General features: G+C 36.3%; 1 protein-coding gene across 1 annotated transcript in view; it reads right to left on the bottom strand.

Moving 5' to 3' along the window:
* Positions 1-394: 394 nt before the first annotated feature.
* Positions 395-15,751, bottom strand: part of LOC132169059 (ankyrin repeat-containing protein ITN1-like) — a 17,248-nt gene continuing 1,891 nt past the window's right edge. The window contains exons 2-8 of the mRNA XM_059580149.1: positions 13,886-13,957; positions 12,751-12,804; positions 12,542-12,637; positions 11,849-12,130; positions 9,776-9,964; positions 9,337-9,680; positions 395-1,123 (exon numbers count right to left, since the gene is read on the bottom strand). Coding sequence (XP_059436132.1) covers positions 512-1,123; positions 9,337-9,680; positions 9,776-9,964; positions 11,849-12,130; positions 12,542-12,637; positions 12,751-12,804; positions 13,886-13,957 — 1,649 coding nt within the window. The 3' untranslated portion in view covers positions 395-511. The remainder of the gene's footprint in view (positions 1,124-9,336; positions 9,681-9,775; positions 9,965-11,848; positions 12,131-12,541; positions 12,638-12,750; positions 12,805-13,885; positions 13,958-15,751) is intronic.

Below are 15,751 nucleotides of genomic sequence, written 5' to 3'. Positions count from 1 at the left end.
ATATATTTGTTCTGTTTCAATTCTGCGGACAGCTTGCGTTCTGTTCATGCGATCGAGCGTATACCAGAAGCGATCAAGCGCACACCTGCGATCGAGCGCATACTAAGAACAATGTGTTTCTCACATGTTTTTTTAATAGTTATGGGGCATATGTCAATTTATTCGATTGTTTTGTATAAATTAACTACAAATTAGTTTGTAGCAAATTTCAGTCCCATAAAAGAGGTATGTTCTGATTTAATCTCCTTTTTCCTCATTGTTTGTGGCCACGAGTATATGTCTTTTGAGAGCAAGAGGTTACACAATTAAGCAAAAACTCATCATTCATTAGTAATTAAAACTAACCACATACGGTCGCAAGAAACAAAACCAGCAAGAGAATTATAGTCCAACATTAGTATATAATTTCATATAACAACACTTTTCTTTTCCGTTAAACGCAAACACAGTTACCCCACAAAAACACAGGACAAAAAACAAAAGAAAAAAAAAAACAAATTGAATAAACACTTTAGAGAGGCACCGCCTTGTAGCTACGTTGTGGTACCTTCTTGAATGTAGCCCATATAAGATCAAAATAGAGCGGAAACTGCGCCACAGCAAAAAACGTGACCGGCAAGCACGTCACTGCATACAACGGAAACGCTGCATATTGCAGCTTATCCTTTAGCACAAAGAAATGTCCCGCACAGAAGGAGATGAGCATTGACGCTATGGAAACGAACAGCGACGTCAAGCCTACCAAGAGCTTTGTCGGCAAGTCCCTCCCAAAATCTCTCTCTTGGTATCGTGATGTTAAGATGGCGAGGAACATGACCACGGCGGTGACCGAGAAGCAGAGCGCAACGAGTGATGAGATGGCGAAGATGTCGAATGCGGGCTGGTTTTCGAGCGTTGGAGTGCCCTCCCCCTCCTTGACTCCTCCAGGGACTGTGGATGATGTGGCGAAGGCCACGGTGGCAATGAGTGCAGCGACGACAGAGCATGATTCAGAGGTTTTGTCTAGCCATCCGCAGCCTTTTTCGATGAGGTCCTTGTGGGTTTCGGTGAATATTTGTTTTGGGGTCTTGGCCTCCTTATTGTAGCGGGTGAAGAAGTGGAGGGGCATGGAGTCCTTGACGAACTGCAAAAAGCCAATCATCGAGTATAAAGTATCGCAAATTTTACAAAAAATATGTGGCTCAAATGATGCAATACGGTTAGGTTGGATGAGAAAACATGTGAAATAACTACTCTTGAATTAGAATATATGGGTTAATGCATGCATGCTATGATGAATGATATGCAGTTTATGGAGCAAAATGATGCTTGGGAGTTCATTCTAATCCTCCCATAGCTAAACTAATCAGATGTAAATGGTTGCTTAAGATAAAAAGGGATTCAAAAGAAAAGAATGAGCAACATAAAGTTAACTAGGCCAGAAAACAATAATTATAATGAGACTTTTCGATCGTCAATCTCATGAAAAGATTCATTCAGAATTATTATGACACTTATGACTCATTTTAATTTAGAGCTTCTTTAATTGATCAATATTGATAATACAATTTTTATTTTTTATTTTTTATTTTTATTTAAGTGACAAAGGACAATATATTACCGTGGAAAATATATTTTTTTATACATAAAGATGAATCCAAAGGACAATATATATATTACCATGTCACTCTCAAAGCTGGCGAAACCAATAAGTACTGGATTAGGCCCCCCCGGCCCTGAGACGACCCCGATTTAATGTCTCCATATTAGTAACTACTAATAAATATTTATTTCATAAAAAAAAAAAAAAAATTACAAACCTACCGTCAATATTCTTTAATTAATGCCCTAAATTATGGTAAACAAAGTAATTGGAGAAGGCATTAGTATCATTTAATTTTTTTAAAACTTAATCAAACATTCTATTCTTGAAACAAGGCTTAAAAAAATTGATAGCCTTAAATAAGGAAATCAAATAATATTAAAGTCATTCTTGAATATTAGATTAAATGCTAAGAAGATGAGAAAAAGCATCCATCTCTTTTACACGTTCAAAATGGGAAAACAAATACTCAAAACAAACAACATTCATCTACTATAACATGTCGTTCAAAATGGGGGAAAAAATAAATGCTAAGAAAATGAATGTTCCATTCTTCAAATAAGGTAAAGGAAGACCAAATTAAAAAACTAATTAATGGTTTAGATTTATTTTCAGAACAAAATGCTTTAAAATAAATTTTACAAATAGAAGAAAGTGATCCAATTCTCAAATTAAATTATATAAAAAGACTTTATCCTTTTACAAATGGATGGATCGCTTATGGAATTTTGTTAAGAACACATTCAACGTACAAAAAGAATTTTTCGAAATTAAAGTTGATAAAAACTTATCTAAGATATTCAACAATGTCATAATTAAGAAAGACTAAATGAATTAGCCAAATTAATAATTGAAAAGGAGATGCTAGAAAAACTTGAATATAAAAACTTAATTTGTAATTTTTCTTTCTAAAATGAGAAAAATGATTTTTAAAGACAAATATAATATTAATATATTTAATTAATATTTAAATATAAGGAAAGAGCCTTAAACTTGTCGTCTTAGGTTTCAAAATGTATCGAGTTGGTCTTGATCACTCTCCCCTACTAATGGTAGCCTTGTTCATGGCAACACCCATACATTCTCTCTCTCTCTCTAAGCACATTCCACTTGGTTTTTGGCCATCTTTTGCTTCTTGGTTGTCTTCTTCACCATCTATCTATTTCTTTTCCGTAACACTCCGGTCCAAATTAACACTAGTAATAAAGATGGAGTATTTTAGACTTTAGGATTAGTTGGAATCATGTTTGGATGCTTCAGGTTGAGTTTCTAGGCTGGAAGGACCTCCGAGTCAGTTTTTAACCTGGAGGATGGATCCTCCAAAGGAGAGGATTGATCCTTTCTGCATAGGATGGATCCTCTGCCGCAAAGGATCAATCCTTAAGAGCCATGAACCCTAAGGCCTAGGATCGATCCTTAGGGTTTTTTGAAGCCCTAGTGCGGTCCTACCTCTGTATATTTGTACTTAACCTAGACCAAACATTGTTGCACAAATTCAAGGTATCGAGAGGCTGTCAGAGAACCTTGCTTAAGAGAGTCATTGTTTCATCAGTTTGAAAGTGCATTCGGGAGTTTCTAATTAGCCCCACACGATTAGTGTGTTGGGAACTATGAGTGCAAAAACATAATTGCACAGCGAAAAATTATAATTTCAAGCTAAGATCAAACTTTACGAAGAACGAGTAAAGAACTATGCTACTTATAATTAAACTGTAAAAACATAAATGACTTACTTCAAGAAATCAGGCACTCAATGGCTTTTGGGCAAAATTTTGCTCATTGCTCTATAATGAAGAATGTGTGATCTCAAGGATTATGAGACTTTCAGATTTTCTCATCAATGGCTAAAAATAATCAAGTGAGTGTGGGCTCTTTTCTTGCTCTTTAAAACTTCACTTATTCTCGAGAGTTAACTCAAAAATACTAGTTATTAGTAAATACTAAAGAATTGTAGAGATTGTGAGTCTTGTAATAGCTTTCGGCTTCTTTATTGGCTTAGCACAAGAGAGAGGAGAAAGATAAAAGCAATGCAGGGCTCCTTTCCGATTATTCTCGTACTTGTGAAAGCCTTAATTATCACATGTACATTATTTTTGAATGCCCAACCAAAATGTTCTAGCCAGAGACTAAGAATAATCCAATTCATAAAATAAAATATTTTATCTCAACGGAAATTTTCTTTATCTTTTTTAAGAAAAATGACTTCGATTCTTGAGAAAAACTTTCTCACAATACTACATGTGATTACCCAACACATCGGGAATGTTGACCGTAGTAAAGATTACATCCATAAATGTATCAAAGTAATCGACATTTCACATCTGAGTACACAATTCTCTCACGATTTAGAATCAATATCATAAGTAGTCTTTAGGAGTTATTTCCTATTGACAATTGATGTTGATCAGACAACCTCATCTACAAGCTCGTCTGCAACCGTCCAGACAGGCCTAAAAACGAGTGCCTTGTCTGAAGTCTGAAGTCCACAACTAGAAACCAAAATTTCTTTCTCAAGCTAGGAAGGAGATACTTCTAAAAGTTGTGATTTAAGCGATCCCAACATATGCCATGAGTATCTTTCTTTTCCCAAAGGAGTTGTATAAGGAGATAAATAGGATAATGCAATGTTTCTGGTGGGGATATAAGGAAAATGAAAAGATGATTCACTAGATGAGTTGGGATAAAATGGGGTGCTCCAATGTGCAGGGAGGCGTGGGTTTCAAAGATTGGTATAGAACCTAGGCAGTTTGGCTGCCACGATTATAAAAGCGAAATATTATCCAAAGGAAACTTTGGTGGAGGCAAAAGTAGGGAGTAGACCGTCTTTGGTATGGAGAAGGATTGTTTCGGCCTTGGACCTATTTCAAGAGGCGTTGCTATGGCAGATAGGGGATGGGAAATCTGTGCAAGTGTGGAGGGACAAATGGCTGCCAATATCTTTGACATTTGCTATTCAATCTCCATGTAGGGTACGCTCGGGAGATGCAAGGATACAAGCGCTTATGGATCCCATTTTAGGTGGCTGGAATCAAAATCTCATAAGGGATATCTTTCGGGAGGAAGAGGCAGAGATAATTCTAAATATCCCTGTGAGTAAGTATGGCCAAAGAGACATGATGATATGGAGAGTGTTAGAAGAGTTAGGGTTTGAGTCATTAGGGTTTTAGGGGTAGTTTAGTCTTTATGGCATTACCCTAATCCTATATAATAGGATGCTTGTATTAGGTTAACATAAGTTGAATAAGCCGAATAATATAATAGCCTTCGCCTTTTGTGTTTAAACCGTTCATATAAACTATAACATGGTATCATAGCCTTAGGGTTTGAATCCTTTGTAGCAGTGTTTTTCTGCTATATTTGTATATATATATATTTTTTTCAGTTGGCAGCACCGCCCAAATGGGCTTAATGCGCACACAGGCAATACCTTCTTAGAGCTAGCTCTCTAGAGCACTTTTTTTTTTGTTTTTGTTTATGGTGACCGGATCTCTTCTAGTGAGAAAAAAAAAAAAAGTATTTAGTTTGTTTTTTATGTTTTGTGATGTTGGCTCGCCTGTTCTGTGGTTGCCAGCATTGTCTGTAGTGGTTGGTGTAAGGTGCCTGGCGTGGTGCAGCAGCCATCGGGAAGAAAAAAAAAAAAACCAGCACTATAGTTGCTGTTGGGGTGCGAGTTCTTGTTGCTGGGTATGATGGCCGGCATATTTTGTAGTGGCTAGAGTTTTCTGTCTTCTTCGGCGAGCTTCGGCGATACTCCGAGAAAGATTCGACGTGCTTCCAGTGACTTTTTTGTTCTGTTTTCAGTGTTTTTGTTCTGTTTTTAGATACTACTAACATGTTCTGTGTGTTTCCAACCAGTTTTGAAGCTCCAAAAAAGTTCCGGCGTGTTTACGGCGAAATTTTTTTGTTTTTCCAGTATCTGTTTTCCGGCGAAACTTGTTGGTTAATCATATGAAATATAATTATTGTTAGTTGTTGGTTGTTGTTGGTGATCGATGTATCCGAATGGCCTTGGTGTTTTGCGGCGAGAACCAATCCCAAGTTGTTATTGATCGATATATCCGACCAGTCTTGGTGTTTTGCGGCAAGATCCGATCAAATCTTAGTTGTTCAAGTTTCCGATGAGTTTTCGACCGGCGTTGTTATTTTGTTATTTATATTGTGTATTCCAAGTTGTTCCAGCTTGAGGGGGAGTGTTAGAATATGTTTTTCTAGTTGTTTTTCATTCGCTTATATCTTCCAAACTGGATTCATATGATGTATATGCTCCAACTTAAGGGGGAGTGTTAGAAGAGTTAGGGTTTGAGTCATTAGGGTTTTGGGGGTAGTTTAGTCTTTATGGTATTACCCTAATCCTATATAATAGGATGCTTGTATTAGATTCACATAAGTTGAATAATATAATAGCCTTCATCTTTTGTGTTTAAACCATTCATAGAAACTATAACTATGAGCAACAACGTTGGGGGAATTCTCTGGTCGCAATACTTACTACTTGGCAAAGGACAGGAAATTTCATGTGGCAGGGGAAGGATTTAATCATGCGGAGGGTAGTAATATATGGAAAACTATTTGGAGTCTGAAGGTTCCAAATCCATCCAAAGTTTTGTTGCGGCGCGCCTGCAAAAACATCCTACCAACTAAAGAAAATCTACAGAGACGTGGAGTTATCCAAGACGCCACTTGTTGTTTTTGTGCAGGAGAGGTGGAACCAGTGAAACATATATTGTGGGATTGTCCATCCTCAAGGGATGTGTGGGGAGTTTGTAATAAGTCCATACAAAAAGCTCAATGTGCTCGATCTGAATTTTTGGAGGCTGTGGAAGTAATAAGCAAAAGGTGCAATAAAGAGGAAATGGATTTGTTTGCAATTCTAGCACGAAGTATTTGGAACAGACAAAATACAGTTGTACACGGGGGACTGTTCCATCATCCAAATTATCTTGGGCATGATGCAGAGGATTTGTTGAAACAATTTGGACAGGCCCAAGAAGACTAGAGAAAAGGTGAACCCAAGGCCAAGACAGTAAGAATGGTGAGGTGGTGTTGTCCTCTAGGTGGTTTTTACAAAATCAATTGGGATGTCGCCATTAACACATATTTGAACAGGATGGGGGTGGGGTCATTATCCGAAATTCTGAAGGAGGGGTGATTGCAGCCCTAAGCATAGTTAAACAGGAAACCCAAGAACCCGCGGTAGGGGAGGCAATGGCAGTGTTACTTGCAGTGGAATTCGGCAGGGATATTGGAGTGATGGATGCTATTTTAGAAGGGGATTCGTTGCAAGTTATCAAATCCATCAATGCTCACTCTCCTAACTGGTGCACATACGGCCACATCGTGGATGATTTCAAAATAGTGCTTACAGGATACAGAAGATGGGAGGGTAGAGATAGCTTCGTACAGGAAATGCAGCGGCTCATGGACTTGCGAAGGATGCTATCCTGAGGCATAATGAGCATATTTGGATGGAGGAGACACCCCCATGTATTAAAGATATTGTCCATTTAGAGCGTTAAGTAGGGGTGAAATTTAAAACCGCCTAACCGCAACCGCTAACCGCTAACCGTTATAACCGTTAACCGCTAACCGCCTAACCGTTTTGAAAGCGGTTAGTAAAAACCGCTAACCGCCTAGGCGGTTGCGGTTAGCGGTTAGTGGGTTTTGGAAATCCGCTAACCGCTACCCGCTAACCGCTTTTTTTTAAATATAATATATATTTATATATTATATATATATAATAACAATAAGTTGTGAGTTTATGAACTTTTTTTGGTTGATTGAAATGAGCCTCAAGCTTCAAGTTTAACCATATATGTTGGTTTTTTTGGTTGCTTGTGAGTTTATGAATTTGTTTGTGTTTTATTTTATTTCTATGTGTGAGTTTATGAACTTGCTTGTGAGTTTATGTATAAGACTACAAGTGAAGTGATGATTTTGTTGTAATTTTATTTGTATATTATATGATGTGTAGATTTGTAGAAGGTGGCCAACAAGATTTTGGTATATAGCAATTTTTAATGCTAAAATGGCCATGGAAAGGGAAAAAAAAATGTTTAAAATGAGAAAAAAAAATGTTTAAAGTGAGCCCAAAACCGGCCCAAACCCGGTCCAAACCCGGCCCAAAATCGGTCCAAAGAAAAAAGCCCAAAAAAAGCCCAAAAAAGCGGTTAGAAAAAAAGCGGTTATTCCAAAGCGGTTAACCGCTAACCGGGCGGTTAACCGCCTAGGCGGTTAACCGCTACCCGGTTAGCGGAGGCGGTTAGTAAATTTTACTAACCGCCTAGGCGGTTGCGGTTAGCGGTTTTAGCCACTAACCACTAACCGCAACCGCTATTTCACCCCTAGCGTTAAGCTCTTGTTGTTTAGAGTGTAATACTCCAGATATTTTTCCATGAATGAGATGACGAAATTAGGTCAACAATTTTTTTTATTTTTTTTAAAAAAAGGTTTTGATGGTGTCCTTTCTAATAGTTTAAAATTAAGACATTTATTTTATGATTTGTGTGGAGATCATGATTTGAAATTCTTGAAAAAGAACATGTGAATTAATGAAAAATGGTAAGATTCTTGACAATGCTAACTCATACAAAGAATAAACTATTTTCACTTACCGAAGCAAAAACTCATTAAAATTTGTTTAGGCATTTTTAGATGCCTCGACAAATCCTTTGAGTAAGGCTCCGTTTGTTTCAACCTAACATAATTTATGGAAAATGTTTTTCGTATTTTTTGTTGTTTGGTGCGACGTAAAATAATAGTCAACGGAAAATATTCTCCGTTTGACTGAAACATTTTTCTTTAATTTTCAAAAAATGGTTTCCATTTTTAAAAACCATAAACCATTTTTTGAGTTTGAACATCTTATTTTCAAATCAATAGACCCAGTTCAAACCATGTCGGGACTTACTTGAGACCCTACTGGGACCCACCGAGCCCCTACCCGGGACCCGTCAGGACCCAACCAAGGCCCCACTATGACCCAACTGAGACCCGCACGAGACCTACCTTGGACCCAACTAGGACCTAGCCAGGACCCCACCGGGAAATGGTTGGAACACAGCCGAAACCTGACCGGAACTTAGTCGGGACATTTTTATAATTTTTTATTTTCCATACATGCCAAACACCATAAAGTGTTTTTCACTGAAAACATTTTCTGACGGAAAATATTTTACGTCAAAACAAACGAAATCTAAAAGAGAGCTTGGCTAATTCGGGTTAGGGTAGAGTTGTATGGGATATATATTGGCGTTTAAAGGTTCCATGGGTAATTGGAATGGATTATATTTGAATAATTTTTAATTAATAGGGATTAGAAAGCTTTGTCTGGACAATTGCAATTTGGAATTACAATTGTCGTTATTTGGAGCATAGTTATTCGAGAAAAGTTATTTTATAGTGAAATTATTATGAAGAAATTCGAGCTCTAACAAATTTTGTAAGAATCTTATATGCAGGTTTTGAGGAGAGACATATTTATAGCTAGCATAATGCTTATTTGGCATTTGGGCATGCTTTTATGGCCGGAATATTAGTTATACAAAAAGGATTGCGTCCATAGATATTTAAATTCTACAAATTATTGAATTATTATGTTCTAGTTTTGGTTATACTTTTATGATTTTTAAAAAAAATATTTGACCTATGGAAAAAAATAATAATAATAATTAACAATTTTTTATTTTAAAAAAAAATATTAAATCAATAATCAGAAGAAAAAAAAAAGGTTAAGTAAATGAAATTTGGGATCATACCTCGTACCACTTGATTTCCCACTGCATTTGCAATGCTGCACCAGGAATTAGCCATGGCTTATAGTCTCCAAGCTTTGCCGCCAGATGCAAGGCACTGTTTCCTTCGTTGTCTACCACTCGAAACACTGTGTCTTTTAAGATATTTCTTTTGAGCAGGAGTTTATATACATGCGGTTGCCTGTTCTCCACCGCCAACAACACTATATTCTTCTTCTCTGCATTCCTATCGTGTATGGCAACCGGAAAACGTTCCAGGATTTTCTCCACAATTTCAGTGATTCCGTTTTTAGCAGCAATTAATATGGGAGTTTCCCTCTTTTTCATTTCATGGTTTTTTCCCGTCCCTGCAGCCAATGACACAATGTGTAATGGGCTTTGATTAAACTGTTTACAACATTCAATTCATCGATTAAAGCAAACAAATTTGTTTTTCCTTTACCGTTCAAAAGTTCATGTGGTTGCCTTTTCTGCACCGTCAACAACGTTAGACTCTTCTTGTCTGCATTCATGTCCTGTATGGCAACCGGAAAATGTTCCAGGATGCTCTTCGCAATTTTGGTGACACCACTTTTAGCTGTAATTAATATGGTAGTCTCGTTCTTTGCCCCTCCAGGGGGTTTGTTTATACCTGCAAACAACATTGTGCAGGTAAAGTAATGTTTGGCCTTTCATTAAATAGATTGCAATTATCATTGCTAAGTTTTCTCTTTTCCTTGTCAAAAATTAAGGTAAAACTTATTTAAATCATTTGAATGCTAATATGAGCTATCAAGTTTAGTTTTGTTAATCTCAAGAGGTTAGTCTAATGTTTTTTCTAACTCGTGATCTGTTATGGAGTCATGAGTCATGACTTCCACTCCAATTACAAGTCATGAAATCAAATATATTAGAAAAATATAAGTAGCAGATAAAAAATTTGTACTTCTCTTGTACTGAAACTAGCACTAACTGATGTTGTTTCTGTATTTTCTTTCTAAAAGAACTCAAAACAAATATAGAGAGAAAGAGAGAAAACACTTGAAATGTTGGGAATTATGCCCTAAATTTCAAATGATTTTATATCGATATTTATGTTGACATTCAAAGTTTGTAGTAAATATAAGTTGTTATTCACAGATTAAATTATTTGAGCATAAGACATAGTAGGAGAAAACTTCTTTTGTCACGTATCAGGGGTTATATTCATACAAGGTCATGCCATTCGAATTGAAGAATGCTGGAGCAACATATTAGAGGCTTGTGAAAACTATCAGATCCGTAAAAATGGAGAAGTCTACGTTGATGACATGTTTATTAAAAGCATCAAGGCACAACGTCACCTGTCTGATATGGAGGAAACATTTAGCATCTTGAGGGAAGTATAAGATGAAGTTCAATCCGGCAAAATGCGCATTTGGAGTCGCATATAGAAAATTCATAGGATTCATTATGTTCAGAAAAAGGATCGAAGCAAATTTAGAGAAAATTGCAACAATGCTAGAGATACAACCGCGCACAAAATGTGAAAGAGCTACAATCGCTCAACAGAAGAGTGGCTGCGTCAAGAGTTTCATCTCCAGATTAACAAATAAGTGTTTACCCAATTAACTAGGCTCTTCAACCTATGCTAGCGGCTGCACCCATTTTTCCCATTGTAGCTGAAAATGATTGATGTGTATAAAGTTTTGAGCTTTTTGTACTAAAAAGTGGAAAATAATAATAATAATAATTGTTTTGCAGTAATTTTATTTTTTTGGAAATTCTACATAAACAGTAACAAGCGAGAGGATGATGGGGTTTGCCAAACACTCCCTAGGATACTTGAGAGTTGGGATCATCAAATTAATGACAACCCTTACCTCCCTCGTTGAAATTAGGATTCACTCCAGTTTAAATGAACAAGAGAATATCCAGTTAGTTATAATGGAGAAGTATTTTTGTCCCGTCAAAAAATGAAAATACAAAAATACTCCTCAAATATAACTAACTGAATATTTTTCAGTTCATTTGAACTAGAGAAGATCCTATTCTACCTCGTAGAAGGAGCATGCTCGGCATTTAAGGCCGACCAACCCGTGATAAAGCGGAGTAGGGACAACTCTTTTGCCCAAGTCAATAATCAACTTTCTTAGGGCTACCACAAGCAACCCAACCACAAGACAACACGGAGCAAATAAGTACATGCCCACTTGTCCACTCAGCCAGGTAAACGGAGATATAGGAAGGAAGGTAAAGTCTTGCCCAATACGAAGGGCTCCTTAACTATTGGAGTTTCCAAAGTTTAAAAAATCTCAATTTCACCTCTCGAGCTTTTAATTTGATGTAATTTACCCATTCCATTAGGGTTTGGCTTTAAACGAACATTAAAATTGATGAAATAACCTTTATATCCCTGAAACTTTTATAAAATTTCATATTTAACCTTAATTTTACATTAAAAATTTAAAAGCACAAACTCCCACCCTCTTAAAAGTCTCTTGGGAGTTTTGTAAGCTAATCAGAAAGGACTAAAAAGGTTATATAGGGTATTTACCTTCTCCAGTCTTATCTTCACCCTCACTTTCCTTGCTCTTGTCTTTCTGTGTATTTGGCTCCTGCTCTTTCCAGAAAGTGGGGCTGTTGGTGACGCTGCCTTCAGCAATAGTATAAGGCCGTGTCTCGCCCTCTGTTGGCGATGTCACTTCTGGCGCAGGGGTCGTCCCAGTGTTAACATGATCTTCATACGAGGAAACACGTTGAAGAAGTTCATTCATGATCTGAACGGACCACGTGTGCTTCTCTTTCTTATCCTGTATCTTTCTTATCTTGGTAGATCCTTTTTAACATAATATACAAAGTACGATAAATAAGAAACAAATTAATGCATATTGTACACAAGTATATATATTTGTCGAATTAGAATCTTCTCCATTTTATTTGAACTGAATAATATTCGGTCAGTTAGTTATATTGGAAGGATATTTTTGTCTCTTCAAAAAGTGAAGAGACAAAAATAATTCCTCTAATATCCAGAGGATCATGTTCCATATTTGTCAATGCCAGCATACATGTTAGCAACTTGAAAAAATTAGTGATTAAATATTTGTAATCAGTTTTTGTCATTGTATATAGCTCTTATACTTGCTAATCCATTTAATTTTTTTTGTTAGCTTGTCGGTCATAAAAACGATTACAAAGTAATGTCAATAACAGTTACAAGTAATGTCAAGAATACTTGGTTATATACCTTGTCCAAGAACGACCAGGAGTGCCTTGCATGCAAGCTTGACAAATTCAAAACAGGTGACGTAATTAGGTGGGAATAAGTGATCCCTCCAAGCTCCTGCATGTACGACACAGAACAACAAGTTTCAGAATGTTGATGGAGCTCACCTTCATCTAAAAAATTATTAATGTGGGGTTTCTCTCAAATTCTTGCATGTTGATGGAGCTCACCTTCATCTCTTTCAACTGGAATTGTTTGAGCTCCATTCTCTCCAATGGTTGTGACTGGTAATTACCAAAAAATTATTTGTACTATTTAGCTGTAAAATGCATCTTGAAAACAGCAAGCAAAATCAAGCATTACATTTGAACGTGAAAGTAAAAGTATCAATTCAACAATTGCTCTTTGTTTTCCTTAATAATGTCTTATGCTCCATTTGTTTCAGTATAAAATGGTTTTCATTGGAAAATATTTTTTTGGGCGCATATATTTTCTTAGAAATTAAAACATTTTTTTTGTCGAAAACATTTTTTGGGATGCATATGGAAAATCACAAATATTTATTATATTTTCATTCAATCATATTAATCTATGAAAATCAATATTTCTTCGTAACATAAAAATATTAGTATAAATTTTTGTTTTAATAAAAAAGATAATCTAAAAATTTGAGATCCGACAGTGGTGCACTAGGACACCGCAAGGATATTGTCAAGCCATTGCCAGGACCCACCATAAAAATTGACAAATACATGTCTCGGCCTAGGCCGAACATCGATGATGTCCCAACAAAGTCCTGACAATGTCACCGTGGGGTCCCAATGGAGGCCAAGCAGTGTCCTAGCCAAGTCTCAGCAGTGTCCTGACGAGGTTCAAGCAATGTTCTGTGTGGGTCCCAACGAGGTCCCAGCGGTATCCCAGAAAAGTCTTAGTTGTGTCCCGTGAAAGTCTTAGTAGTTTAAAAATGAGAAGTTCAAAATCAGAAAATGATTTACAATTTCAAAAAAGGGAAAACCATTTTATGAAATTTAAATAAGTTTTTTTTTGGTTGTTTTCTATTGACTATTATTTTCCATCACACCAAACACTAAAAAATACAAAAAAAAATATTTTTCAAAAATCATTTTACGCCCAACCAAATGGATGTGATTTCTTCAACACCACATGACAAATTTCACATATCTAAAACCAAGAATATGATTAAGGGATCCTAAAATGAATTGGAACGATGCATACATAATTCTCATGTCCTGGCGTAAATCTGCCATGATAGGGTGTTCTTGTCATTGGTTGATATCTTTAATTTTAATATTTTTAATTAGTAGATAAAGAAAGAAAAAAAAAGGAACAAATTCATTCACTTACCATCTTTAAACACTCCACTGTTTTTGTTATTTGTTGATTCCGTTGATGTCTCCGCTTTTGGTGGCTGGTGATCTTCGGTCAATGCACATATAAAAACGAATCAAGAATTAATAATGAGAAAACCTTTTGTCAAGACAATCCTGATAACACCCATTTCACAGCCATTAATTAATAACCGACATATAAGTAAAAACAAAAAAAGTGCACAAAAATAAGTTTGGATAATAATACACTAGATTTTAGGGTGATAAAATCTCTAAAGGGTTAACATTTCATCTCTAGGTGTTACTTTTGAATCTAAAAATGAGTTTTGAGGCATTAAAAACGGGTTTTGAGGCATTAGAAATAGGTTTTGAGACATTAGAAATATGTTTTGATGCATTAGAAATGGGTTTTGATGCAGGTCACGGCTGGCAGGTTTTGAGGCATTCATCGCCGGCCAGACACGTGGGTCTAGCATGGCTACAGTTTTTTTTTTCTTTGGTGTGATTGTTTTCACTTTTATTTTTTGCATTTTTTTTAAATTGATGATGTATCACATAATAATTGGAGGCTGCAAAAAATGTGTTATCAGGATAAACCTGATGGTAGGGGCTTTCATTAATAATCCATGAAAGACTGAATATAAACGATATTATCAAAATAGTAATGTTATACAAACAAAGGAAGTCTAAAAAATGATATTACATAATGACATGCTCCTACTGCCCTAGAGGGTGGATTGACCACGTACCCCAAGTACTTTTTAGGGGTGGCTCGCAGCCACTAGGGTGGCTCGACCACCCCCCATCCGTTTCGGGGGTGGCCAATCCACCCCTGAGTGGTTTTCCAGGGGTGGATCAGCCACCCCCGCTTGTTTTTGGGGTGCCAAGCCACTCCAAAACCACTATTAAGGGTGGCCGATCCACTCCCTAAGGTAACTCGGCCACCCCTAGATACCTTGGGGGTGGCCCGACCACCCCTAGGAGTGGTTCAAAACCACCCCAAATTATTATTTATTTATTTTTTTTGTAATATATATATATATATATATTTTTATTATATTTTATATTCTACAAGTAACTTAAATATAATTTTAACTATTTTTTCTCTTCGATATTCACAATTTTAAATTCAGATAGAGTAGAATAGAAAAGAATCGCAAACCCAAATGAGCTCGATGTAACTTGTTCCGACTAAAAACTGCCTGAACATTACTCGTGGGTCATGGCCACCCCAATATATGGTAGATTCCCAAAGCTAATTTGTGTCACTATTTATGCTGATCCTATCCCTAATGCACTCTTTTTTTCTTGTTTTTTTTTTTTTTGTTCTTGAGAGAAAACTTGATGCATACATGGCATTATAGATGGTTCCCCACAAAATTATGGAACATAAAACAGTGTAAGATAAAATTATATTGGTAAACACAATTTTTTTTTTTCCCCCTTATATAAGTAAGACTTTATTGAGAAAAAAAAATGACAATATTGGCGCTGGGGCAAACCCCAAAGAAAGCCTACTCCTAGGGAGGAGAACGGCCACAAGAATGAAGCACATAATAATAATAATAATAATAATAATAACCCTAGTTAATCTGAATTGATCTTTCTACCATAAATATGCATTTTGATTTTTGGTTAGTGGCTCTACTTCGGTTAATGCATTGTGTTTTTTATTGAGGTTGTACATGTACACTCATTAGGCATTCATGTTTTCATTGAAGAAGAGGAAATTTGTCAATGCTAAATAACAAAGTTTCAAAACTTCTCACTGGTTCACATCAGGCTAACCTCAGTGAATAAAGACTAAATCATGTCACTAGGACTTCTGTATACCCCTGTTCCATATAAGGAAGAGCAGTTGTATGCATAGACTGCATGGTTT

This window comes from Corylus avellana, chromosome ca2 (genome assembly GCF_901000735.1).
Source record: "Corylus avellana chromosome ca2, CavTom2PMs-1.0".
NCBI lineage: Eukaryota > Viridiplantae > Streptophyta > Magnoliopsida > Fagales > Betulaceae > Corylus > Corylus avellana.
Note: the sequence above shows the minus strand (reverse complement) of the source record. Positions and strands in the feature narration are given on the sequence as shown.